Here is a 24927-nt window from a genome sequence, read left to right as displayed (position 1 = left end):
TTTAAATAAGGAAAGATTCTGAGGTTGATTTTAAAACCTGAGCTGATGGTGGGAAGATTTTTAGAAGCAAGACACATTAATAAAGAATCTGTGGGTCTGTGAGAAATGTCAAGTTTATCTGCATCTTCACATACCCTGATTGACCATTGGGCCTTTTTTCTTTCTTATTTTTTGTTACTGGCACATTCATTTAAGTATTTGGAACACTTATATAATAACAGGATATTAGCTTATTTTGAGGTCATTTGTTCTTGTGACTTACTCCCCATTTACAGTCATAAGCTTCTCATTGTGACATCACCTTGGCGGCCTCAGCAGTACCTGTGATGTCACCAAAAGGGATTACAGCCTCAAGCTGTGAGAACAGATCAGCTCATGAAGAATAAAGGATTTTTGTTTTGCCCTGCTTGCAGAGGGACATGGAAACACCCACCCACCCTTTCTGCCCCACCTGTCATGGTGGAGCAGGGCCATTTTACCACAGGCTGGTAATGCAAGAGTGGGGCTGCCTGGGTAGGAGGGTTTGCTTAGTCTGGGTGACCTAGTGTGCAGTGAAGTGCATGCAGAAGGAATTACGTGCAACATGTGAAACACACACAACTGTGCAAAGCCATGTTCTTCCACGTTATTCACTCTATAAATTCCCATTTCATCTCAACCATCTTACCAACTCAACCACACCCCTCTTTCTGAAAACCAGACTTCTTGTAGGAAGTGAGCACTGCAACTTCATAAACATCTTTATGTTTTCATCTTCTGTTTGGTTCCCTGTCATTTCGGTCAGATCAGCAGCAGAAACCTCAGCTGGCAATGTGCTCATATGAGGACCTCTTCCTATGTCATTTACTTGGCATCATTCACTTGGCACTGTAAAAAGCCTGTGATAGACAGTTAGACAAGCATTTGGAGGTATCAGCTTTTAACTTACTTTGTATTCCATGTCAGCAAATGCATTTAATTTGTTGGTTCATGGAGCTGTCTGGGAGGAAAATATGCTGTTGCAGTGCTGCTCCCCACTCCTGCTTTGGCTCACTGGTGTGTCTTGTCTGAGTGTGAATCCCCACCAGGCCCCATGCAGGGTACTGACTCTATCTCAGAAACATTTTAAATCTGCAGATACCAAAAGGGTGATGTACCTGAGGGCAAAGGTGGCATTTCACAGGCTGGGAGGTCAACTCTGATCATGATGATACAGCAACTCTGAGCCACTGAAGTCAGCTAAGCAGCTGATCTGTGACAGCAGCCCTCACAGGTCAGCTGTGCAGAGAGACAGGCTCTTATCATATATTCAGAGTCCAGAGGGAAGAGGCTTTACTGCTAAGATCTTCATGCAACACTGCAGAAAAGATGTACACAGTGAGATTATCTCGTTGGACCTCATGCATTATTTTCCTGGTGTTCCTAGAGCCGTCTTTCCTATGAAACATGCATAGGACAACTATTGCTTTACAACAAGGATAAGCAAAATCTTTAGTCTTTCTTCAATCAGATTTTCTTCCTTATTTCTTTTTCTTTTCTTTTTTTTTATTCAAATAAATTTCATTAACCTGAGAGAAAAAAAAAAAAAAAGAAGCGGTCATATTCTCATAGTTTCTCAGCCCTTTTAAATTTTGTCTATTAAAAATATATTTAATGAGAACAGTCACTGTCAGTAAGAAAACGGCTTGATTTGGGCTCTTATGCAACCTACACTTCTGAGTGTGGAAATACCTGTCACTTCATCAGTGTTATGGCATTAACCTTATCCAGTGGAGGTGGAACTCCTGTTTGCTTTGCTCTGCTTCACACTGGGGAAAGGCACCATTCTTTCCACTGCAGAAGGCATCAAAGAACACGTTAGAAACACCTGCCCTGCAAACTTGAACTTAACCCCAGCACCAATTTCTCACACCACTTAGTAACTTACTGCCTGGCTCAGTTTTTGGTTGCTGTCACTAGCTGTCTTCAAAATTTCTCCAGGGAAAAGTCCAGGTCTTGTTCATTCCCAGATTCAACTCAAAAGCTCCCGTGGCATAGCCTCGCCCAAACCTGGGTCCCACACAATCCTCCATCACCAACCCATCCTCCAAGGGTGACCTTGGGGCATCTCTCAGGGCAGGAAACACTGATTCCCAGGATGATGCTGTGAAACCACTATTCTGTTATTTCACTAGGAGTATTAAAGAAAGAAGAAAATTAATCTGTCAAAATGTAACATTCATGTTTTAGATCCACAGGGGCTGAAGAGGACAGGGAACCATGTGCTGCACAGTTTGAGCATAGCCAGCCTGTGCCACTGCTCCTCTGCTGCCCAGCTTATAGCTGTGGACAGGGAGACTACCTCCTCCTGTGGAGGTACCAAGAAGTCTTCATTGCTGCTAAAATAACTTTTCTTTTCACCTGGAGAAGACCAGGAAGGCATGAGGGAAGTGATCTGAGGGTTCCAGCAGAATGGAGCTCCATTGTGGGATTCTACACTGTATGACCTCTTCAGAAGGTCTAGGCTGGCACCAAGTTCATCTGCTCAAACCATGACACCTCTCTGGGCAGCTGGATTTCTCCTTTGGAAGCAACCCTCTAAAGTGGTCCCCCTTTGAAGAGCCAGATTTTGTCCTCACACCCTGGTGGGAGGCAGAGGCAGTGGTGGTTTTTACATGGCATGGGAACAGCAATAAACAAATTCACTTGAATTTGCGCATCTGGGTGTTTTGTGGCTCCACAGCCATCTGCCTCCCCACAGAATAAGCTCTGTATGAAATGATGGTGCCAATTTTTCTTATCCTGAAATTCAGTAGAACCACCTTCCTGACTGAGCAAATGTGCTGGCATCTTGCAGTGCAGGCTTGCTCTTGGAGGAGAGGTGTAAGCAGGAAGGAAGCTGGTTTGGATCCAATTTAATTTCTCTAGGGTTATTCGTTATGTTAAGGAGAGCTAGCACACAAAAGTCAGATGCAAATAGAAGGTTAAATTCTCTTGTGAAGGGGTACATGCACAGTAGCCCTGCTGACAACAGGGTTGTGCTGGAGTGGAAGGAAGACTGCAGGAGATTGACCTGATGCAGAAAAGCTAACAGGAGAGTTCTGAAGAGGAAAACCTGCTTCCTACTGGTTCTCTCATCTTTTTCTCTTTTCTTCAGCCTTTCCCCGGGCCAAATTTTGCTCCAGATCACTGTGTAAAGTGCATGCAACAGAAGCACAAACTGACCAGAGCCCAAAGCAGAACAGCTCTCCCTTTCCTCTCAGCAGCCACACCAAACTAGGGCTCAGTTTTCTTAGAAAACTGATAAATCAGAGAAAACTTCAGTCTCCTGTGAGAAAAAATTGGTTGTGGGGAATGGTTTACAAGGAAATCTTTCTTTGCCCATAGTGCCAGTGCAGGCTTTGCCATTCTCTCTCTGGTTTCTCATTTCAGTCCTGTGACTTCTGGCTGTTTCCAGGGCTAACAAGTTCCTGACCTTCCTCCCTATTGCCACCACCACGGAGGCTCAACCCTGAGTCTGTTTTCCACAGTAATGGAGCACCCTGTCCCCAGAGGGGTCTCCCAGCCCATAGCCCCCCAGCAGCTCTTAATTTGCTCAAGGACCCAAGTTTGTGTCAATGGTTTGCACTTACACTCCCACACCTGAGAACACAATGTGGCCCATGAAGACCTTGAAGATATAATTCTGGAGGACAGCTGTCTCTGTTTCTTTTTCCCTCATCTTTCTTTTCCACTTCTGCACATTTTTCACACCGCACATTGCAGAGCTGCCTGTGATGGCATCTGTCAGTGCTGAGCAGCAGGGGATGTTTCAGCAGTCTGTCCCCTTGCACACCACCATGGTCACACAGGAGGACACTATGGGGCTGTGCAGTAACAGCACTGGCACACTGCAGGCACAGAAAGGATCTAATCCATTATGGAAAGCAGCCACCACTTATGGCTTCCCTTCTAGTGCTTTCCACCAGTTTGGCTCCCTGTGTGGGGAGGTGTTCACACATCAGGAAGTTCTTTGCTGTCTTCCTTCTCAAAGAGTGGTGATTTTCTCTGCTTAGTGAGGAAACAAAGAGGTTGGGCTGTGAAGCTCTCAGAACTGCTCCTGTAGAAGCTCAGAGGACCTCCACAGAGACAGAGTACTGTGTGCTCCAGAATGCTACCCACACACTCCTGTGCTGTTTTCTCCAGATATCCTTGGTTTGTGTCTTTCCTCACTTCCCTCACAGTCAGTCTGTTATCTCAGTGTGAAGAAGCACTTCTCAAAATACAGATGCTACTTCTGCCCCTTCCTGACTCTGAAGTGTTATCTTGGGGACCAGTCAATTGCATGCCTTTTAAAATGCATTTTCAGCATCTTAAAAACAAAATTATTGCCAGAAAGTTTGTCAGTACTTCCCTCAGTACCTTGTGATGCAGAGCCAGATTAAGACTCAAAGGCTGTGATGCCTAAACTGGGACACAAGCAGGTATGAAAGCTCTAAGAAAAAGTCCTTAAAGGAGGCAAAGACTCCCTTTCTCCATAGCAGCCCAGCTCCAGCACTTCAGTAGGTCCAAGACCTCTCTCTTTCTAACACGGAATTTCTGTAATTGGCCTATTTAATTTGCAGCCCCCCTGAACTACCCTCACTTGGACAGCTCAGTTTCTGGCTGCCTGGGCTCACTTGGCAACCTGAGTTTTCAGACCCACCCTGATGTGGCACTGGCTTCTGCTTGGACACACAGTTCTCAATTGTGGATCCCAGTCTGGCGCAGAGAAACTTTGAACTTAGGCTGCTAAACTAAACAGGTATGAGAATTTTGCTTCTGACCTTGATAAGACATTGAACATTTGTTCAATGAACATTCATATGAACATTTGTTCATAACCTTCTCCCAGGCTTCTACACTTATTTTTTAGCCACAGCTAGTTTCACTGACCCTTACTTCTTTCTTACTCCAACGCCTCCTATCTTTGTCATCATTCACCAGTGGATTTCTTTCCTATTCACTATATGTAAAGTATGTTTCTTATTCCCCATGGTGGCTTTGAACAATGTTGATCCAGTTTTTGTTTCCTTAAGTCCTCTCTGCTTGTCTGCAAACACTGGTTTTGCTGCAAAGATTCCTCCACAGATTTCCTTTCCTAAAACAGTTGCAGATAGGGAAGATTTGAAACAAACACTCCAATTGACAAGTCTCCTCTGTGACGAGACAAGACCCAGAACACTTTTTTTCCCTTTCCCACTGAAACTATGCTGTCTTACACAACATTTTTACCAGGTCTAGTTTTCAATTATGTCTTCCATAAATACATCCCCCAAATCTGAATAGCAGTATTTTTGCAAAGTGGGAAGTGAATGTTATTTTTAGACAGTAATGCCTAAAACCTTCAGGGGCTCCCCACCTTTCATTTTAATATTAATAAATCCACAGAAGAGTATCAAGAAGGGCACAGAAGAAGTGCCTTGTCAGGTCCAGAGCCTTTGGGAACACCACATCAAATCCAGTGTACAGTCCTCCCCAGCGACCAGAGCTAATTCATCTATTGGCAGCCCTAAGCCCTTCGAGAAATCACTTGACAGCCTCTGTTTCATTCCCTCTGAATGCATCTCCACTCCAGTGGAAACTGTTAATGATAACTTCAGCAGAGAGGTCTTCATTCAGCCAAACCCCTAAGCCCGAATGTAATTTTCGGTGTGAAGACACTGCCATTGAATTTATGGCAAAGTTACGTTTCTACCTGTTGTATTAGACTGTGACTGACCAAGCTCCTGTGCTTCATCAGTCCTTGCAGGAATGTGCTCTAAATCCCGGGATCCTGAAACAGACCCCAACGTCTGCAGCTCTTCTGGATTATTCTCCAAACAGCAGAAAGAGAGGAACAACACAAGAACAGAGTAAGAGAGGCCCATTGCTTCATTCTCACTTGGGCCCTAATTCCACTGTGTGGCTGTTCCTTCCCTGCTAAGAGTGAAACAGCAACACCTGAATTATTGCTTGATTGTAATGCCCTTTTTCCCAATGTCTTCTTTCCCACTTGCAATACGAATGTATATTGTGAAATAGCCAAGTGTATAACATCAAACTCTGGGAAGATCGATAAGCTGCAGTTTTATGTTAATTTTTAGGCCAAATCTTGCTCGTCTTACGTGGCATTATAAAACTGTGAGGCTGAACCTGTGAATACGATGGGCAGGATTTGATCCCATCATAAAAAGAAAGCCATGAACAGCTGCAACTGCTTTTAAAGCAGTCACAACCACAGCTCTTCTGCTTCTGGTCCATTCAAAGTGGCCCCTTCTTCATTTGCTCTCCTTCAAATGCAGCACTTTGTTGTTTCTTTCCTTCTGGAAACTAAAGAGTAAAAGAAAATCTCGCTATTTTGGATGGCATTAATTAAAAAAAAAAAAAGGGAAATAAAGACATTTATTTTAATTGCATGGGATTTCTGAATAAGGTTTCAAAGTGGGGGTAAAAAAATTGCTGTGTGCCTGGTACACAGAGAGCCCTTTCTCTTCCCTTTTGTGGCAGAGGAATCAATGGAATTCATATAAAAGAAGGAGGGGGGTGGGAAGAGGGATAGGAGATGCCTTGCTCGGTACCAGCAGGTCACAAGTCTCATGAGACTCGAGCAGGGCCTGCAAGGAAGTAGCTGACTCTATCTCCATGTGTACCTTTTTGTTCCTTGCCTTGGATTTGCTGGTCAGTGGCATGCTGCTTTGCCTGGCTCTCCATAGAGCTTGTAGCCTACAGGAATTTGGACAGAGTGGTACAGACATCGCCGACAGAGACTCTGATCACTGACTATCCCTTTAAATGCAGTCTCATGACTTAGTCCTTGCTCCACTACCTATTAAAGAAGGAGACAAGACGTTCATAGGCAGCTTCCATTCAGGCACCCTGAAGGACACAGAAAGGCAAGACAATTTAACAGAGCTAACTGTGAGTAAATACAAAGCATTAGAGGTGCTCTCTAGAGCAAAGGGCATGGAGAAAGATTTGTAGGAAATCCTGAGGTGAAAGAAGGTGCAGTAATTTTTAAAATATACTTGTATACAATTTTCAAAAGGTGAAATTCTGTAAGGAAAACTATTCTCTCATTTTAGCATTATTTTTTTAAATATGAATCTAAGTGTCTCTTAATATAACATTGACCAATCAATGCTTGATTTCCCATAAAATTCCAATGTGGTGATTTTTTGCTGCAAGAACTGGAGCCTTTTGCAAATATAAGTTTTTCTTTCACTGGCATAAATTTCATAGAAGGAATATCTGGTGGGGGGGGAAATCTGAAGCCAGCCTTTTGCAAACTTGGATCCAAAGCCCAGACTGGACCCTCCAATTAGATTTCTGCACCTCACAAGGGGTGGCCATCCTTCTGGGAGTGCTGGGTGTGATCCCCTTTATTCTGGGAACAGAAAGGAGATGTGGGTGCTCAGCAGCATGGAGACTTTACTAAGGTATACCATCATGTGTGCAGGTAGCTAATTTTTAACCAAGAAGAGGTGTGTCTCAACGGTCTGTGATGGCCAAATATCTTACATGCTATAGTATTCTGGAAAATTCAGTTCTTGTTAGTCAAAAGAGTCATCAGCATGTCCATACTTTTTTTTTTTTTTTTTTTTTTTTTTTTTTTTTTTTTTTTATGACAGTAGCTACTGAGTAGACCTGGACAAGTATTTTAACAGCAATCATTACTATTGCAAGTGGTATCTCAACACTGATGGAAAGTTCCTCTGCCAGCTCAGCCTATTTTTTTTCTAAATATATCCATGTCATTAATTGCAGGTATTAACTGGTGGAGACTGTTCTCAACTTGTCTTCATGCTGCCCATTTTATTCTCCGCATTTATCCTGTCTGCTTGCTGCTTAACCAAAGGGAACTGCATCTCCTATGATGAGCTGAAAGAGCTGAAGACTGAATTTGCCATCAGTCTCTACCGGCACATCTCTGAAGCAGAGAACAGGACCAATCTGGTAATCTCCCCAGCAAGTGTGGCTGTTTCTTTGGAGCTGCTGCAGTTTGGAGCTCAAGGAAATACCTTTACGGAGCTGCAAGATGCCCTAGGATACAGCATTCATGGTAATGTACTTAAAAAATACTTATTGTCTTACATTTTGTAATAAATTCACAGCTTTATAAAGGGGACAGAAATTTCACACATCATACTAAACTTCTGCTTTCTCTCTCACTGCAAGATGTAGTTTTCTCCATCTTTGACAAGCAGGTATCAGATGGACAAAGGAAACTCAAGGGAGTAGTTGCACACAGGTTATTATTCCTTTTTTCTGAATCAGTACTTACTCTCTTATGACACAAAATACAGCTACATCTAGACAAGCTATTTCCATAAACAGCAAAATTGCTCCAGGTTTGACAGAGATCCATCTTGTCCACTGTCTCCTGGTCTCCTTCATGTGCTCTGCAAAGAACTGCCAGGCAGGGAATAGTGGTTTTCTCTCCTATCCTGCAAACAAATTTTATGAAACCTGTAGATGCTGAATTATCTTTAAGACTTTTCTAATGCTATTACAACTGGCCAAAAAGATGAAAAGTTATCAGAAGTAGACTTGCAGACAGAGGTATACATTGACGGATGGTGCAATTGCATCTTTCCCTGAAAACAGGCTAAAATATAAAACTCATTGAGAATTTGGAAGGGATATGGGAAAGACAGATGTCTTTAAATCCAGCATTAAGTCAGCTGAATTTATGGATGCTGTTTTCATTTTAGCTCTAGATTATCCTACCATCTCAAATCGCATGTCAAAAACTATTTTACATTATGGGCAGAATGTTTATGAAAAGCAGATGACTGCCTCATCTTCAAAATTTGCAGCTTACATACAGTACTTATGTATAGAGATAACACTGCTATTTCTCAGCATAAAATTCACCTTCAGTGTATGAAGACCAAAACCCACAGTAATTTCATTGTCCCGTGGTGTAACCAGCCTCAGACACCACTACCATTCTGCACTGCATTGATATTCAACCTCACCACAGCAGTAAGAGCTAACTCTGGCTGATCCACACAGATATAGCGACATGTACTGACACAGGGACAGTGCCTCTAAATTATGAGCAGCTGATATAATGAAGTCTTGCCTACAAGAGTCCTATTTCTGTAAATTCAATTCCTAAACAACATTAATTCATACAAGGATTATAACTTGCTTGACATTTCTGGTCATTATCGGCTCAGTTATTATGAAAGGACCTTACAAAATAACTTTTCAAAGTGAAATTCAAGCACAGATCTCCACAGAAAATATAACAGAGAAGTGCAGGGGTTGTTAATGACCTGCTAACTCTTTTATGCTCCCTTCTTCTCATGTGGCACATCATGGCAAGCAGACGTTTTCTCTCTATTTTAGCTGTCTGTGGCATAAACCACATCAGCGTTGGCTTTCTAGTTATATTAATGCATGAATGTGAAAATAAAGTAGGATGGGATCTATTGTTCTTGGTATACAGCACATTTCCAGTAACAGGGAAGGAAACCACTTCCTCAAGTGGTCTAAATCAAATAAATAAATTAAATACTTAGATGAAATTTCCTATAAAATGAATAAACCCATATTGTATATGTATGCATATATGATAAAATTCCTTTCTTCCAGTAGACATTTGCATTAATTGCCCTAAACAATAATGAAGAATATGGTTAAAACCTTAGCAGACTGAAAACAATGAAAACATTGATGGTTCATTCACTGCTCACAGAGAATCTGCTCTTACCTGCACTTGTAAACTTCTTTCAATGTTTGGAAAATTTGTTCACTGTTATTCTAGTACTAACAAAGACAACGTATAATGGGATGTATCTCTAGACAGCACAGGCAAAAAGACATGCTTTAAAATAATTTCTCCTTGCCGTTTTATTAAAGAAATTTTGACGTGTTGTCTGAGTAAGAATTTGGGACTTTGGTTAGCTAAGCACTTGGGGGAAGCCACAAGCTTAGGATACCACTCCTCACATTCATCTCTGCTTCTAATTTACCACCTTTGACTTCTCACATCTTCCAGAGAGCTCACCAAGTGCTTCCATACTAATGCAAAACACACAAGAATAATACTTTACATCTACCATGTCAGTTTTCTTAAAAAAAGAAAAAAGCCCACTGTTGTGGACTGTATAAATAAAAGAGTCACTTGTAACATATGAAACAACATATGGGCTCAGTTTAGGATTGCCAGGGCTCATCAGCAATACTGGGACAGTTTGGGACACCATCCTTCAAGAAATCAAAAAACAGCTAAGGGCCAAGGGTGGCAGCGAGTCTGTCAGGGACATGCCTTTCCTGGAATAGGTGGATAACATCAGAAAAAGGAGATTGTGGTGTTTTGGCATTGGCAGCTCAGCCAGTCGTGGCCAGAGGCACTAGACCTCACTGGTGGGAACTCAGAGTGCCCAAGAAAGAATAACTACCTTATGAGTTGTTAAGAACTGTGTCTTGCAGAGCTGTGAGCCTGACATGAGATCAGCCACTTGACATATCTGCACTAGAGTGATTTCTACAGACACATGACGAGAGCTTTCTAACACCCAGTGCATCACTGCCCATGGCAGCAGTGCTTGACGGTAATACTCCATAAAGTCAAGGGTGCTCCTGTTGTTACAGGGCTTTAACAGCCAGAGGACACCAGTGTCAGCACTGGAGCTGAGAGCTACAGAGCCCTGAGGCAATCTCAGCTACCCTCAGTCTCAGCACAACAACTGCACTTTCTCTCTCTTGCCTGGCAGATCAAAGCGTGCAGGATTTTATGCACACAGTGGATGAGGCAGTGCCTGACTCCAGCCAGGGCATAGTGGTACAGCTGGGATGTTCCCTCTTTGTGGACGCGGGTGTGCAGCTCTTGCCCGACTTCGCCGAGCGCGCCGCGCACTGGGCCAACAGCAGCCTGCTGCAAACCAACCTCACTGACCCCAACACCACCCACGCAGAGGAATGGATCACCTCTGATCTTGCAGGTATCGTAGGGACTCACAAGAATGGTTGCATGTGAATGAAATGTAAAATAAAAGTAAAGGAAAAAATTGCATTTAACCAAGCATAAAGTCTTTTGCCACACTCCATGTTGCCCAAATCAAGGCTGAAAGACAGGAAACCTAATTCCTGTGCTAACAATCATTTGTAATATGGAGAAAGAGCTGGAATAGGTCTGAATCTGTAAGTAGTGCCAAGCTGGTAACCACTTGACCTTTTTCCCTTAATTTTTAAAGAGGCAGTCCTTTCGCAGTGTTCTTAGTTTTAATTAGGAACAGCCAAATTCCCTTTGGACCATATTCACGGCACTGAATGCTTTCATGGTGCTACGAGGGACACAGAGGGGCATAAGCTCAGTTTGCAGACTGTGAGTTTAAAAAGTCAAAATGGGGAATGAAAACACTGACCAGCTCAATCTCAGCTCTGGGGAGAGCATGACCAACAGGCAACCCTGGTGAGGACCATGTGTAGGTGGGGAGGGGAAGGTGGAGGGTGAGCAGTGCCTTGTGAGTTGTGCCTCTTGGCCTTAGGGATGGAGAGTGGTCTCAGCTTGCTTTATTTAGTCACATGGACCTGGCCTTTGGGCCTGGGCATGTAAGACTGCATGTGTTCCCTCTCCCTTGTCTCTTTTCCCTGCAGATGGGGATGTGCGTGGGATGACATTGGAGAGCACTGGGTCGTCTCTCAGCCAGCTCACCCTGGTGAGCACTCTGTACTTCAGAAGCATGTGGCAAAAAAAGTTTTCCCTTATGGATTCCCAGATGTTGCCTTTTACCACGCCAGACGGCTCGACCCTGAAAGTGCCTACCATGCACCACACAGCTGAAGTTAACTACGGTAACTGTCCTTGATCCGTATCTGATCTACTGTGCAATATGGGACAGATTTATTAAATTTCCACAGATACCACTGTCAGGCATGTTGTTTTCCCAGCCTGGAGAAGTCTCAGAAGTCGTCCCATCAAATGAAGAGATTACCCAGGTGACCAAATTGACTCCTCATAATTCCAGACAATCATGAAACAGATGTTAGGTTCAGAATGGCTCCTAAAATATCTTCTGTGCCTGTTCCATCCCTCACAGACCAACACCTCCCAGTACTCCAGAACAAACTTGCCGGCTGTAGGAAACAACCAAAAGGCACCAATATATCATGCCAGGAGAAAGAAAGATGAGAGACTGAGGGTACTGCAATATACGAAGTCCTTTACAATAGCGTGGAGCTGGTTAAATAAAGCCGGCTAGGAAGGGGCTACAGTAGGAAGAACATCTGACCCCATGACAGAGAGGCAATTAAGACTAAAATTATATCAAGCCCCTACCAACTTGATTTGTTGGGTAAGAAAATTCCTGGCCCCTCAGCCAAATCACTACCCCTTGAATGTGTGAGCACCAGAGGGAGTAGAGTATAACCAGGAGCAACAGCACTGCAGACCTGTAGATCTGGTCACAGCCTATCTCCAAGGCTTTGGGGAAAAACTGCAGATCTTCAGGGACAAATTCCAGAAAAAGGAGAGAAATCCTTATGTCATTTATACCAAATCAGTGGATGATCTCAGCATGGGCTTAAAACAGTACAAATATAGGTCAAGGTTTTATTTGTATAATATATGAATACAGTGTAGGCTACTTTCAAGGGCTTGATGTATGTGGGTTGCTGACAGAAGGACTCATGCTGCAGGCTTTATTTTCTGCCACCAGGAATTATGCCAGTTAGCTATACAATCTCTTTCAAAATATAAAAAGATCTTTCCCCTCCTACTCTAAATTTCAGAACTGCACTTGGGTAAAAAGCTTTCAAATTCCAAATCTAAATTTTTTCAAGTCAGATTAATATTACTTAACATCCTGCCTGCTTTATCCTTTATGTTAAATAGTTTCTCTTCAGCTTTGATATTTACTCCCAAATATAATTGTAAGTCACCAAGTTTGCTCTCAATTTCCTCATATCTAGGATGAAGATGCCAGGCTCTTCTAAACTATTCAAAACCCAAATTCTCAACTAGTTCTCTTTCTTTGCATTTTTCCAATTTAAATTAATCTTTCTTGAAAATAAATAACCAGGCATGTACACGAAACTTCCAATGAGAGCACACACATGCTTGATAAAATGCTTTCTCAATTTCTATGTCTTGATAAAAATACTTTGCATAGCGTATTGCAGAACTGGCTCAGGGTCGTTACTCAAGGTTGAGTAAGACTTTCCTTTTCACACTTCCTAGGTAAATCAAGGGGAGGGAAATCTCCAGAGGGATATAACTTCTTTGTGTTTTTAAAGCGCCATTTTGTTTCCACCACTGCAGTCTTCATGGCAATCTCACTGTTTGTCTTTGATAAAAGTCTTGAGCACTGACAATACTTTGGAAAGCTACTAGTGACCCTTTTCAACCTCTTGTACATTTGCTTATTGTAGTTTCCTCTTCAAGTGGCTGCTTGCTGCCTTTTCTTTCTGGTTCTAAGTGCCACCACTTCTACCTGTAAATAGTGGCACAGTGAAACAAAGTTCAATGTTTTACCTAGAACTAGATGGCTGGATCTATGACTTTTTATCAAATTAGTTAACAGGTAAAAACGTTTATAGTTTTGTTTGCCAGTCTATATGACATTGTAATTAATCTCACTTTCTATTTCTCTCCATGACCTGATTATTCTTTTCTCCAGAGTATGTCCTAAAACTCCTCAAATACCTAAAGTTCCCCAGATTGCCTTCTTTTCTTCCAAACATACTCCCGTTTCCTAGTCATGGGAAACAACTGAACCCTCAGGCAATTAAAAATCTTTGCTGACTCATTTGCAATTCCACATCCAAATTCTTCTCATATTCATTCAGGCCCCAGATTATTAAATGACAGAAGGCAGGGGGCTGCTGCTGCTTGTATGAGTAGAGATCTCAGGTAAAGCCAAATACCAGGAATTCCACAGCTGAGATGTATTGTCTGGCCACATATTTGCCTCAGAGTCCTGGCAAAGTTGATGTGAAATAATTTGTTGTGCTCTTCTGACCACTTGCCTAAACACAAGAAACTCCATTCTATCATCCTTAAGTAGGTAGCTAAAGCACTAAATTTTTGCACAGAAAATGAAAGACAAAATATTTGGATTATCTTTCACCCAGCCTGAAATATGTGCCCTCTCTGCAGCTGGAGAGACTTTTGAGGAAGGCCAAAATAGAGGGGATCATTTAAAATTTGCAAGTTGTCAGATTTGGTTTGGCCTATTCAATCTTTGTCACTAAAAAATCCAGAAACATTTCTAACAAATCAGTTTGAAATAAATGCAAAAGACTGGCTCAGTACAACTAAATAGAGGACTGAGATGACTTTTCTTCATTATTAAATGATAGCAGCTGTGTCCCACCAGGATCCAAACACAGAGTGAGAAAGATAAGCTGCAGCCTGTTATCAATTGCAGCATTTACAACGTTGTTTATCCTTCTAACATTGCCAGGCAGAACAAACCAGCCTGGGGACAAGTAAGACTGCTCTAAAAAAATGTCAACATGACTGTTCACACACACTTCTTAAATGCCACGACTATCTTACATATTCATTTTTCCAAGCATGTTAACGATGTTTGAATTCTAATTTAGCATATGTGTGCTCCTTATGGGATGCTCAAAATTAGTTCAAGCAATGAACGCTAAATGTTCTGACTCAATAACCTAAAGTCTTTGATTCTCTTTCTAATTAATAAATAAGGACTGTATAACCTTTGTGCAGAATGTGCTGACTTCAAAGTATCAGCATGCCCACAAATTATACCACTCATGTCCAACACACTGCAAATATAAATCTTCCTTGCCTGCCCATTAGAAACCAGAACATCTTTTCCCAGCAAATGATCTACATGCTGGGAGTTGGTTTTAACAGAGCAATACTCTCTCCAGATTGCAAGGCAGGAGGGCTGATCTAAGAGCCTAAAATTTAATCTAGCAGAACAATCAACACTTAATGAATCCTATCTAGGCCATATCTGCAAAACTAACAAACACTGTACACTAAATATTTGAGACATCCTATAGCTATGTATTTATTGCCAAATATCTAGGTATTATGAACATGAGCTACCTATATGCAGTTATTTAGAACCACTGACTCAAACAGTGTGAGCATCTACCCCTTGAAGATCCAACTGCTACAGCTGGGTGAAGGAGGTGTAGATTCAGTATTTTGGATGTTCTGCAGTAAAGGCAGTAAGACTTTCACTTGTGCCTTGTAATTAATGCCTTGTGTTTAACTCCTGGCCTGCTAACTATTGCTGAGTGTTCCTGACATGCTACATACTGGATTCTCAGATAAAAAAATAAGGAAGCAAAATTGTGACAGCCAAATCTGTTCTACTTTATAAGAGTCCATTAGAAATGCCTGGATTTATTGTTTGTGGAACATGGGATGAAAATGGTACTTTTAAATGGCTGTTACAAAATGCTGTAAAACTAATTGCAAGTTTGGAAGCTCTCCAGCTTTTACTTTTGAGACTACTTTTTATAACCTTCATCGGACTGTGATAGGCCCCAGTGCCTAGATTTTCAAAAATTACAAATTTGATGCTTAAATACAAAATAAATAAATAGTTAATGTTTAAACAAGCATATACTAGCTCTAGTTTAATAGAACTTTTTTTCTTGAAATAAGTTTTAAAGTGATTTTTAAAGGGAGTAAAGATGGAAACATGAGTCAAAGTCGGTTTCAATTAATCAAGTAGGACACTGCATTTTTTTTTTTAATTCGTATCTGTTGTAGTAAAATTTTAGTGAAAAATACCCTAAAATTGTAAGTTTATTCTAAGAACATACATTGTGAGAAGAGTCATCATAATTGCTGTCATTGCCTCGATAGTTTTGGGTTTTTTGTCACCAAACTGAGGAAAGACGACAGCTGTTATATGGAAAAGAAATAAAATAACCATGCTCTATTGAGGTGGATCTTCAGGTACTATCAGCAGCCTTGGCACTGCTCTGCCAAGATATCTCTGACAGAGACAGCTCTGTTCAGATGAGATTGCTGTGAGCTAGCAGCAACCTGAGCTGGCTACAGGAGCCCAAGTGCTGGGGACCACTCCTTACAGCCCACCACAGCTGCTCTGAGCTGTCTGCTAACCCCAGCAAGGATTGTGGGTTTGGAGTTTTCTTCCCACTTGAATGATGAAATAGGATCTCTCTTTGCCCACCCACAGGCCAGTTCCAGACTGCATCTCCGGAGGCTTTCAGCGTGGTTGAGTTACCCTACCTGGGGGAGAAACTCAGCATGTTTCTAGTGCTTCCCAGCCACAAAAGAACACCTTTGTCCCAGATTGAGTCTCACCTTTCTGCCAAAACCATAACCCTCTGGGCCAACAGCTTGAAGAGAACAAAGATGGACATTTTTCTGCCTAGGTAAGCAATGTCAGTGCAATAGATTCACTACTTCAGCTGTCAGAATTCCATGTGACAGTGCTGACACAAGCAGTGTGTGAGCAAAATCAAATTACATGCTCTTGGTTTCATTATTCATCACATGATCAGAGATGCTCTAACCCTTTCTTAAACCACAAAGAGGTGAGCCACGAATGACAAGACTTTCTGGTTACACTCTATACTGTTTAAAAAAAAAAACAAACAAAACTAAGTATTTCAGTTGATCCTACTACTTTTACTTACAATTTGTTTGAGGTATAAATCCTTTAAGGATCTAAACCAGAGAAATTATGCTGGACCTTTCCCACACTTATTTTTCTCTTTGTTTAAGGAAGAATAAGCATACAACCTCCTAAATATACACTATTTTGTATTTTTGAAATTTGCCAGAGTACTAAAAAGGCACTGGACAAAGAGCTTGGTCCCCCTCCAGCAGCCATAACCATCTTCCCATGAATAAAGCAGGTTTCACTCATCTATTTTCCACTTTAGCCAGTTTTTTTAGTGAACACCTATGCTGGAGGTATTTTCTATCATCTACTCCACTGAAACTGCATAGCAGTAAGAAGTAGGCACAGAAGGCTTTATTTGGCTGTATCTATTGTATGGATTAGCATGGAAGGGCTTCATTACACACCTCTCACAACAATTCATCACATTAATGAAGCACTGAAAACCGGTGTGTACATTAATATTTGCTTTCTGCAAACTAATTTTTGGGAAATGCTTCCAAGGGCCATTTGCTATAACCAAAAACAATGTTAGAGACCGAACACTTTGGGAAAATACAGAATGCGCATGTCAAGAGTAGTAGCAATCTGAATGCAACAGAGGGTGGCAAGGGATTCCTTCTGTTAATGTCTTCAGGTGAAGGTGAGCTACTTTCTGCAAATACACTTAATCAGACAATGCACTGGGCTCATACAGGAAGAGATGGATGAAATGCAAAGGCTTGAAATAATTGTATCTCTTTATGCCTTTTAATTCTACAAAACTCTACAAAACCTGCATTTAAATAAAGTCTATCATACTAATTTCAGGTTCAGTATTCAAAGCCTTTTTGACCTGAAGACAGTTCTTTCTGCCTTGGGAATTAGAGATGCATTTGATCCCATCACTGCTAATTTTAAAGGCATTTCAGGTAAGAGGCTTAACTGAATACAGAATGATCCCTGACCCAATAGTTGTAGACTCTTACATGTGAATGATTTGTTAGACCTGGGTCTTCTGATTTGATTGTACTTCTTTATCAGTGAAACTCTAAAGCACAATTCACACTCAAGTGCAATTGTATTTTGAGCTGTTTTGTAGGAAAGAGGAACTGGAAAAGAACAGGTTTGGTTTTGGTATTGAACTTACTTTTTTCTAGTCTTTAAGATTAAAACTGTCAAGACAGTGTAGGCCTGGAAAATGGTTATTTATTCAGAAATTTAGGATGCTTTAGTAATACTTGCAATCTTATTTGTAAATGTCTTTAAATAGTTATTTAACAGTGAGGGATGCTGGTCCAACAAGTCTATATTCCAACTCCTCACACTGCTAACAATACTGATTTATGCCCAGGCTATATTGTCTTGCTGATCCAGTAATCAGTAGACAATGTTATACTTTCCTTTTGCTGAAATACTGTTGTTATGATTAAATTCTTGGGTTTGGAACACTGAAATTCTTCTGCTCCTTGAAAAATTTGTCCCCCTTTAACATTAAATAAATAATTTTAAAAAAAGAGGAAAAAAAAAGAATCCAAATTATCCATTCTTTTTCTTTTGACTCCTTCCAGCAACAAAATATTTCAACTTAGTAATTTCTGCTCACAGTAAAGACTTGGGAGGTGTAGCTGCCCAGCAAGCAGCTCAGATTCTTGTGCATGTGAGTGAATAAATGAAATTGCTCCACTTCAGACAAACCTGCTTTGATAGAAAAGTTGCTTTCCTGGGATGAACCTCAAAAGGCACGTTACACATGGAGTTTTTTATGCTGCTTTTAAAATTGAACATAGCAATGTTCTACTGCAATATAGATCTCAGACTGCACATAGATGCACATTAAAATAATTTGTTACTGCTCACTGCCACTTTGCTTATTGCTATAACAAATGTTAATATACTGATGAACTACACAAGGATGTACTTCATAAAGTTAATATCTGTTTAAATAAGATAAATACTTTGGGGAAATTAATTCCATAAACAATATAATTTAGCAGCTTCCTTTTGCATACAGGAAACATCTACAGCTTGTAGAAGTATTTGATCCTGCCCTGGCAGGGTTATAGAATAAAGGATATGTTGAGGCCCTTTCTAGTTCTACTCTTACACCACTGTCTCATAGCAGTAGGGTTCTTTGTGGTCTAAGAGTAAGGCAGAGTTTACAAGGAAAATCCATCTTTTACTTAACCAACAGCTAAAAAAAAATAGGTAAATTTTCATTTCTTCTTCCATACAAAGCAGAAGGATAATCTTCGGAATATTTACTCTCAGATCACATTTAGCAAACAAATGTGTTACTTCATGTCAGACCTGAAATACTTTTTTTTTATATCTGAAAGCCTGCATTTACCCTCCCCCTCCCCCCCCCCCAAAAAATGTGTAAGATTTATCTACTTTTTAAAATTTTTCCTCTCCCTAGTTTTGTGCTGCTTGTTTCCATCCCAGTTTTTCTGACTGGACAAAATTAAGACAGAAATAGATAAAATGCTCTTTTAGCATGTCTTTGATTTCACCTACATGGTAGGACTTGATCCTTGAATTCAGACAAGAAAAAAAAACTTCTCAACCTTCCCTGCTTTCTGCCACTTGCAGGTAGCTAGAGAAAAGCAGACTTGTAACTCTCTTCAATGTCTTTCTGAAATTAATTATTTTCCAAAATTCATTTTATGTCACAATCCCATTGTTTCTTCCTGAAGAGCATTTTTTCTACATCTTCCTTCCCAAGGGTTCGTTGGTTCTTTCATTATCTTCACTCTGTTTAAGTTTCTATCTTCACCATGTATCTTGCCTTCCACCACAACCTGGAGACCTATCAAACTAGTAACTCCCATTCAGCATTCGATCCACTGTTTGTGGGAAAACAGTCAAAAGTTGAAATACTTAATAGTTATGTGATCCTTAGATTCAGCAGGGGAAAAAAAAGGTAAAAGCATTCTAATTATTTTTAAAATATGTTTGTAATGAAATGCAGAAAATAACTTACTAATTTTGGGGGTTTTGCAGAGCAAGATAGTCTTTATATTTCAGAAGCTATTCACAAAGCAGAGACTGAAGTAACAGAAGATGGTACAAAGGCATCAGGAGTTACAGGTAAATCAAATATTCAGATAAACTTCTGACTTCTGGAGCTTATCACTATAAAAACAACTCCTAGTCCTTTATTTAAAACAAAACAAGCACAGTAGAATTCACATGTGTGCCTAACAAACTTCTGCATTTAACACACTTCCATTTTACCTTCGTAGTTGTTCACAAGAAACTTCATTTTTTGATGTCCCACCAAGGTGTAATGGCTCAAATGAAAAAAACAACTTTGCCAGTTCAAGGAAAATCCAGTTTGAGAAAATATATCACTTATTTTTCTGCTGGTTAAATATCTATTTGCTCAGATCATAAGAACAAAAAATGAAAACAGGCTAGTAATATTTTATTTACAACTTCTGAACTATTAAGGGATTTGAGAATGATCTCTTTGATAGCATTAATGGTAATGACAGGCAAGTTTTATGCAGACAAGCTTGACTCTTACATACTTTAAAGTGTGGTCTTCATGTGCAGTAGCTCCTGCTAACAGATCACTTCCACATGAGCAGATGGGACTGCCTGAGTGGCAGACTCAGAGTAAAATCTCAGCTACGGACTACCCAGTCAATAAATGACTCATTCACCATTAACCACATCTTGCCTTTCTGCTTCCCTGGGCTGTGCCAAGGATAGATGGGCTCACAAATGCTGGTGGTCCTTGGCTGGGGATCAGGGCACTCCACCACTTCTCCTTGCTCCCAGGAAGGAATTCAAGAGGCATGCAGAGAGCATGGCAGTGCATCTCACTGTGGTGTCCAACCTGTTGCACATCCTCTCATTCCAACATCCCACAGCTGCAATGCCAAAATTGCAGCTTGAACTGATGTATTCAGTATTCCTCTAGAAACAACCCTGAATAAGACACACGTACACATGAGGGTGTACAGAGAACATCTGGCATAACTAAGTTAAAACTGTACAGCTCTGCAGAAAAGTTAAGTTTTGTAACAGTCTTTATCTCTATCAGGGCAGTAGTATTTTTAATAACTTTGTGGTAAGCCCCACACAAAAAAAAAGCTTTTAGGTGACTTCAATTACATACCAAAGACTAAGGGGAATAGACCTTTATGCCCTTGAAATCAATGCCAAAACATCCCTTTACTCCAGTCAGCTTGGTCTGACAAGCAGATTTTAAAAAGTGCAATTACATTTATGGTTTACTTTAAAAGTTTTGGATCTAGTCACATGATGACTTGAAACCAGGCACATTTTTTTTTACAAGCACTAAAATAATGCCTTATCAAACTAGTTTTACTGTGTCTTACTTGAATTTTCAAACTAAATCCATTGTTTCAACTGTTCAAAAAATAATCCAGATCTGAAGGTTTAGTTTTGGGGGGGTGGGGGTGTTGACAATGTATACTTAACACCATATAGCTAAAAGAATTCATTTAAACAAGATGTGTTTTAATAATAGCTGAGACATCATAATCCTTAAAAACTCTTTATTTAATCTAATAATTAACCCACAACCACAGAGAAAAAGACAGTCATAAATTGAGTTGAGGATACTTAAGATTTTGTTGAGAGCTCTGACGAGAAATTCCAAGATGATGCAGGTATTTCTCTGCTGCTTGCCTCCCAGCTGGATAAGGAACCACCCTTGTGCCCTGCTTATCATTTTTACCAGAACAGCATAGCTAGGAATTGGCTAACAGGTAAGACAATAGCATGGTACAACTTCAGCAGAGTTAGGGATGCAATGACAACAAAAACTGCCTTTGAGATCCAACACCAGGCAGATGCCCTTCAGCATCGAAATATGCACAAATCACCTGCATGTAGTCTCACAACTCCTGACTTGTTAATTCTGCCAGACTTCTGCTTTCACTGCTGGATAAAATTGTTGTTTTAGTCTTAAAGCAGAGGAGTAACTCAAAAGTCAAGGTACTAACCAGAGTTTGAGGGCACTGTATGGAAGACTGAAAGAAAGCAGATGCATTTTACTGATGTTTCTTTGTTACATTACAGCAATGGTCTTACTAAAAAGATCTCGAACACCTATTTTCAAAGCAGATCGACCTTTCACATTTTTCTTGAAACAAGCTAATACAGGTATGCATGCCCTGCCTTTCAGGAGCAGAATCCCTCACAAGTAGCACTGAAATCAATACAATTAGCATGCCATTGTTTGGTCCAGGCAACTTCAAACAACCATGGAAACAGTGGGGTTTGGGGTTTTAAAGCATAGATTTTAATTTCCTTTAAAAGAATGTATAACAGTCATGAAAAGTCTAGGAAGCCAGATTAGCCTCTTCTTTGGACATGCAGTATGTGCTGAAAAAATTTCTATCAAAATTACAGGCACTAGAGAGATCTCACAGATGCTGAACACTCCAGCATCAGGAACTGATCTCTACAGGGCAATTCAAATCACAATGGGCTGGACCAGCTAGATTAACATCTGAAGTAGTTAAAATAGAAGCCTTTCCCTATAAAGGAAACTTATCCATGCTTATACTGATAGCAAACAGACTTCTGCCAAAAAACGTTTCTTTGCAACTGTTAACTCTTTTCTTGCAAATGACCTCCCGTAGCCCCCAAACCACCAAAAAAACCCAAACAGAACTGCAAAGTATGTCTTAGAGTGAAGCATCACAGTGCTCCTTTACCTTCAGTAGTGGATTGTAAGTTTTTTTCAGACGTCCAATCACATTAAGTTAGTCCAGAATGTCTGCCAAAAGAAAACACTCGATAGCTTGTTGGCAATAATAAAGGATTGCATTATGCACCATTTAGCAGGTATTTGCCACTGAAGCATCAGGCCAACCTCCAACAACTCTAATTGTTCTTAATGCAGCAATTTTGCACCTGAAGTATTTCTCTAAGAAATCGTTGGAATCACATTTCTCTCATAACTGGGGTTACAGCCATTTAGATTTTCAAGGAACATACAGACATTTATAGGGTTCAGTAAAACACTGGGGCCTAGCACAAACTGAGGAATCATTTCCCTTATCTGCTTCCAAGCAACACACACTGTTCTCTTAGTCAGTGATTACCTGTGTATGTAACATTTTGTTTTAAAAACTCATACCCAAATTTTGACCACAGTGCAAGCACCCGAAGAGAAAATTACCGTCTTGGTTGGAATTTTGTTTTAAATATGCTTTGGCAATCACTACCAGTCAATGAATAAAAGTATTTTACTTGGCAAATGCAGAATTTTAAAATAAAAAGGCATTAATAAACTCACCTATGAAACATGAACCACAGACTCTTCAGGATTAAGAACAGACTTACTTTGGTGAATAAAATGGTCAGTTTACAGTATATAAATATATATGAATTATACTGAGGAAGGAAATCAGATTGTTAAATAGAATTTTTATGTGAAGCATAAAATACATACCTCCCAATCAACTCAAAATCAAAAATATATCTCAATAATTCAAGTTTCTTAATGCAAAAAGTGAAAACACTCAGTTGTTTTGTTTGCTCACTTTGTGATTCAAGTTTTTGAGTTATAGAGAACTTGAACAGGTAAACAAGATCTATTTTTCATCTACCTGTCTAGAAGGACTTAAAACTTCTATGTTCATAATAAATCTTTATGTAGACCGAGAGTATTAATTGCATCAATTTTCTAATAATAGCAGAAATATGTTTTCCAATACTTAAAATACCGTATTTCTGCTCAAAATTACTGAAATTTATAGTTTTTTAATCTGAAATTCAGGTTTGAGCACATTCCCTTTGAAGGACAGGCAAGGTAACAGCAATACAAATAACCAAACAAATCCAATGAATCTGAGGCAGTCATTTCATTCTCTAACTAAAATATGAACACAAAGTAATGAACTTAGGTTCTGTTTTGCTCAGTATAAGTTTCAGATTTTGGCAGGTTCCTGATTTGGGCCACCGATTACTTGGAAAGGTGTTTTTAATACAGAAATGTTTAGATTATTTTAAGTCAAGCATGCAATTGCAATCAGTTTTTTCCATACAAGCAAAGAACAATTCTATGACCTGCCAATTCCAAGCCTATGTATGTAAACTGTACTACACTTTAAAAATGGGGCCCCAAACTGAAATAATGTTAATATTGTTTTCATTTACAGGTTCAGTACTTTTTATAGGAAGAGTTACAAATCCTTCATAATAAGCATTAAATGCATACATTGACTTCTATTCTTATGATGAGCTTTCTTCCAATGTAATTAAAGGCTACATTGTATGTATTCATTAAAACACAGTTTTAAGCATATCACTTTTCCAAGAATAAGCAAGAGTAAAAGCTCTCCACTACCTTATTACATTGTAGACACTGTTGAAACTCAGAGCTGTCCAGGAATCATCAGCACCACAACTACAGCAAAGACATTATCCAAATAAACATTTGCAAAAATTCAGAACAGGTTTAGCCTCTTAAGTATTTAGCACTATGAGCCAACAGCTTCTCTTCAACTTCATCATGGCCAAAGGCAGCTTGACTGTTGCTGAGTATATAGGTCATCTGAATGAAAGCAACTCACAAGAAATCTTCGTGATGTTGTTTTTCAGGCACAATTTTATTTCCCTGTCCTGAAGTTGAAAGCTTAAGAATAAACTGAAATTCAATCTGACCTCAGACAGTTACTATCCAGCTGATAGAGAAGGTAACAAGCAAGCAGTGAAACGCTGTGAAATCAAGTTGAAAGGCTGTTTCAAAACTGACACGATCACAGAATCATTAAGGTTGGAAAAGACCTCTCAGATCATAGACTCCAACTATTAACCCAGCACTGCCAAGTTCACCACTAAACCAAGCCCCTAAACACCACATCTACACACTTTCGAACACTTCCAGGGATGGTGATTCTACGACTTGGCAGGACAGCCTGTTCAGGCAGAGCAGGTAAGAAGCAGAAATACCCACTCAGGGACCAAACAAATATTGCCAAAAAAAAGTAGCAATACTACCTCTACTGCCTTTGAAGCATACACAACATAGAACTGACATTCCAGAAGAGTAATGAATGTGATTACTGGCAACAAGAAAAATGGGGGGGGAGGTTTCAGCATCCTGACAAAAGCTGGGATATGGCAAGTGTTCAGCAACTCATGGCACAAGCATCAGAAACCCAGGCCCATAAAGATTTTGGGTGAAGACTGCAAGCCACTGACTCCCAAGAAAAGCATCAGAGAACTGTTTTATTCAGCTCCCACTGAATCAAACAAAGCCTTCCAGATAACTCAGAGCATCCACCACAGCTAAAAGACATGGCTACTAAAGCAGTGATATGTTGTGTCCAGGCAGCAGCACCCTCTATATGCTCTTGCACTTGTAAACATATAAAATCTTCTGACACAGAAAACCTCTGTGCAGCCTTCC

The 24927-nt window shown here is 40.2% G+C and overlaps 1 protein-coding gene across 1 annotated transcript; it reads left to right on the top strand.

Annotated features, from left to right (window-relative positions):
* Positions 1–6794: 6794 nt before the first annotated feature.
* Positions 6795–23715, top strand: SERPINE3 (serpin family E member 3). The gene is made up of 9 exons (XM_066177445.1): positions 6795–6876; positions 7723–8017; positions 10683–10910; positions 11566–11763; positions 16101–16299; positions 17361–17461; positions 19533–19619; positions 21585–21668; positions 23675–23715. Exons 2-9 carry the CDS (start codon positions 7759–7761, stop codon positions 23713–23715), a joined length of 1197 nt encoding a protein of 398 aa, XP_066033542.1. The 5' UTR covers positions 6795–6876; positions 7723–7758.
* The last annotated feature ends 1212 nt before the right edge of the window (positions 23716–24927 follow it).

This window comes from Chamaea fasciata, unplaced genomic scaffold (genome assembly GCF_029207755.1).
Source record: "Chamaea fasciata isolate MVZ Bird 193981 ecotype frontalis unplaced genomic scaffold, bChaFas1.0.hap1 SCAF_2, whole genome shotgun sequence".
Classification (NCBI taxonomy): Eukaryota; Metazoa; Chordata; class Aves; order Passeriformes; family Sylviidae; genus Chamaea; species Chamaea fasciata.
This window is presented reverse-complemented; position numbering and strand designations above follow the sequence as displayed.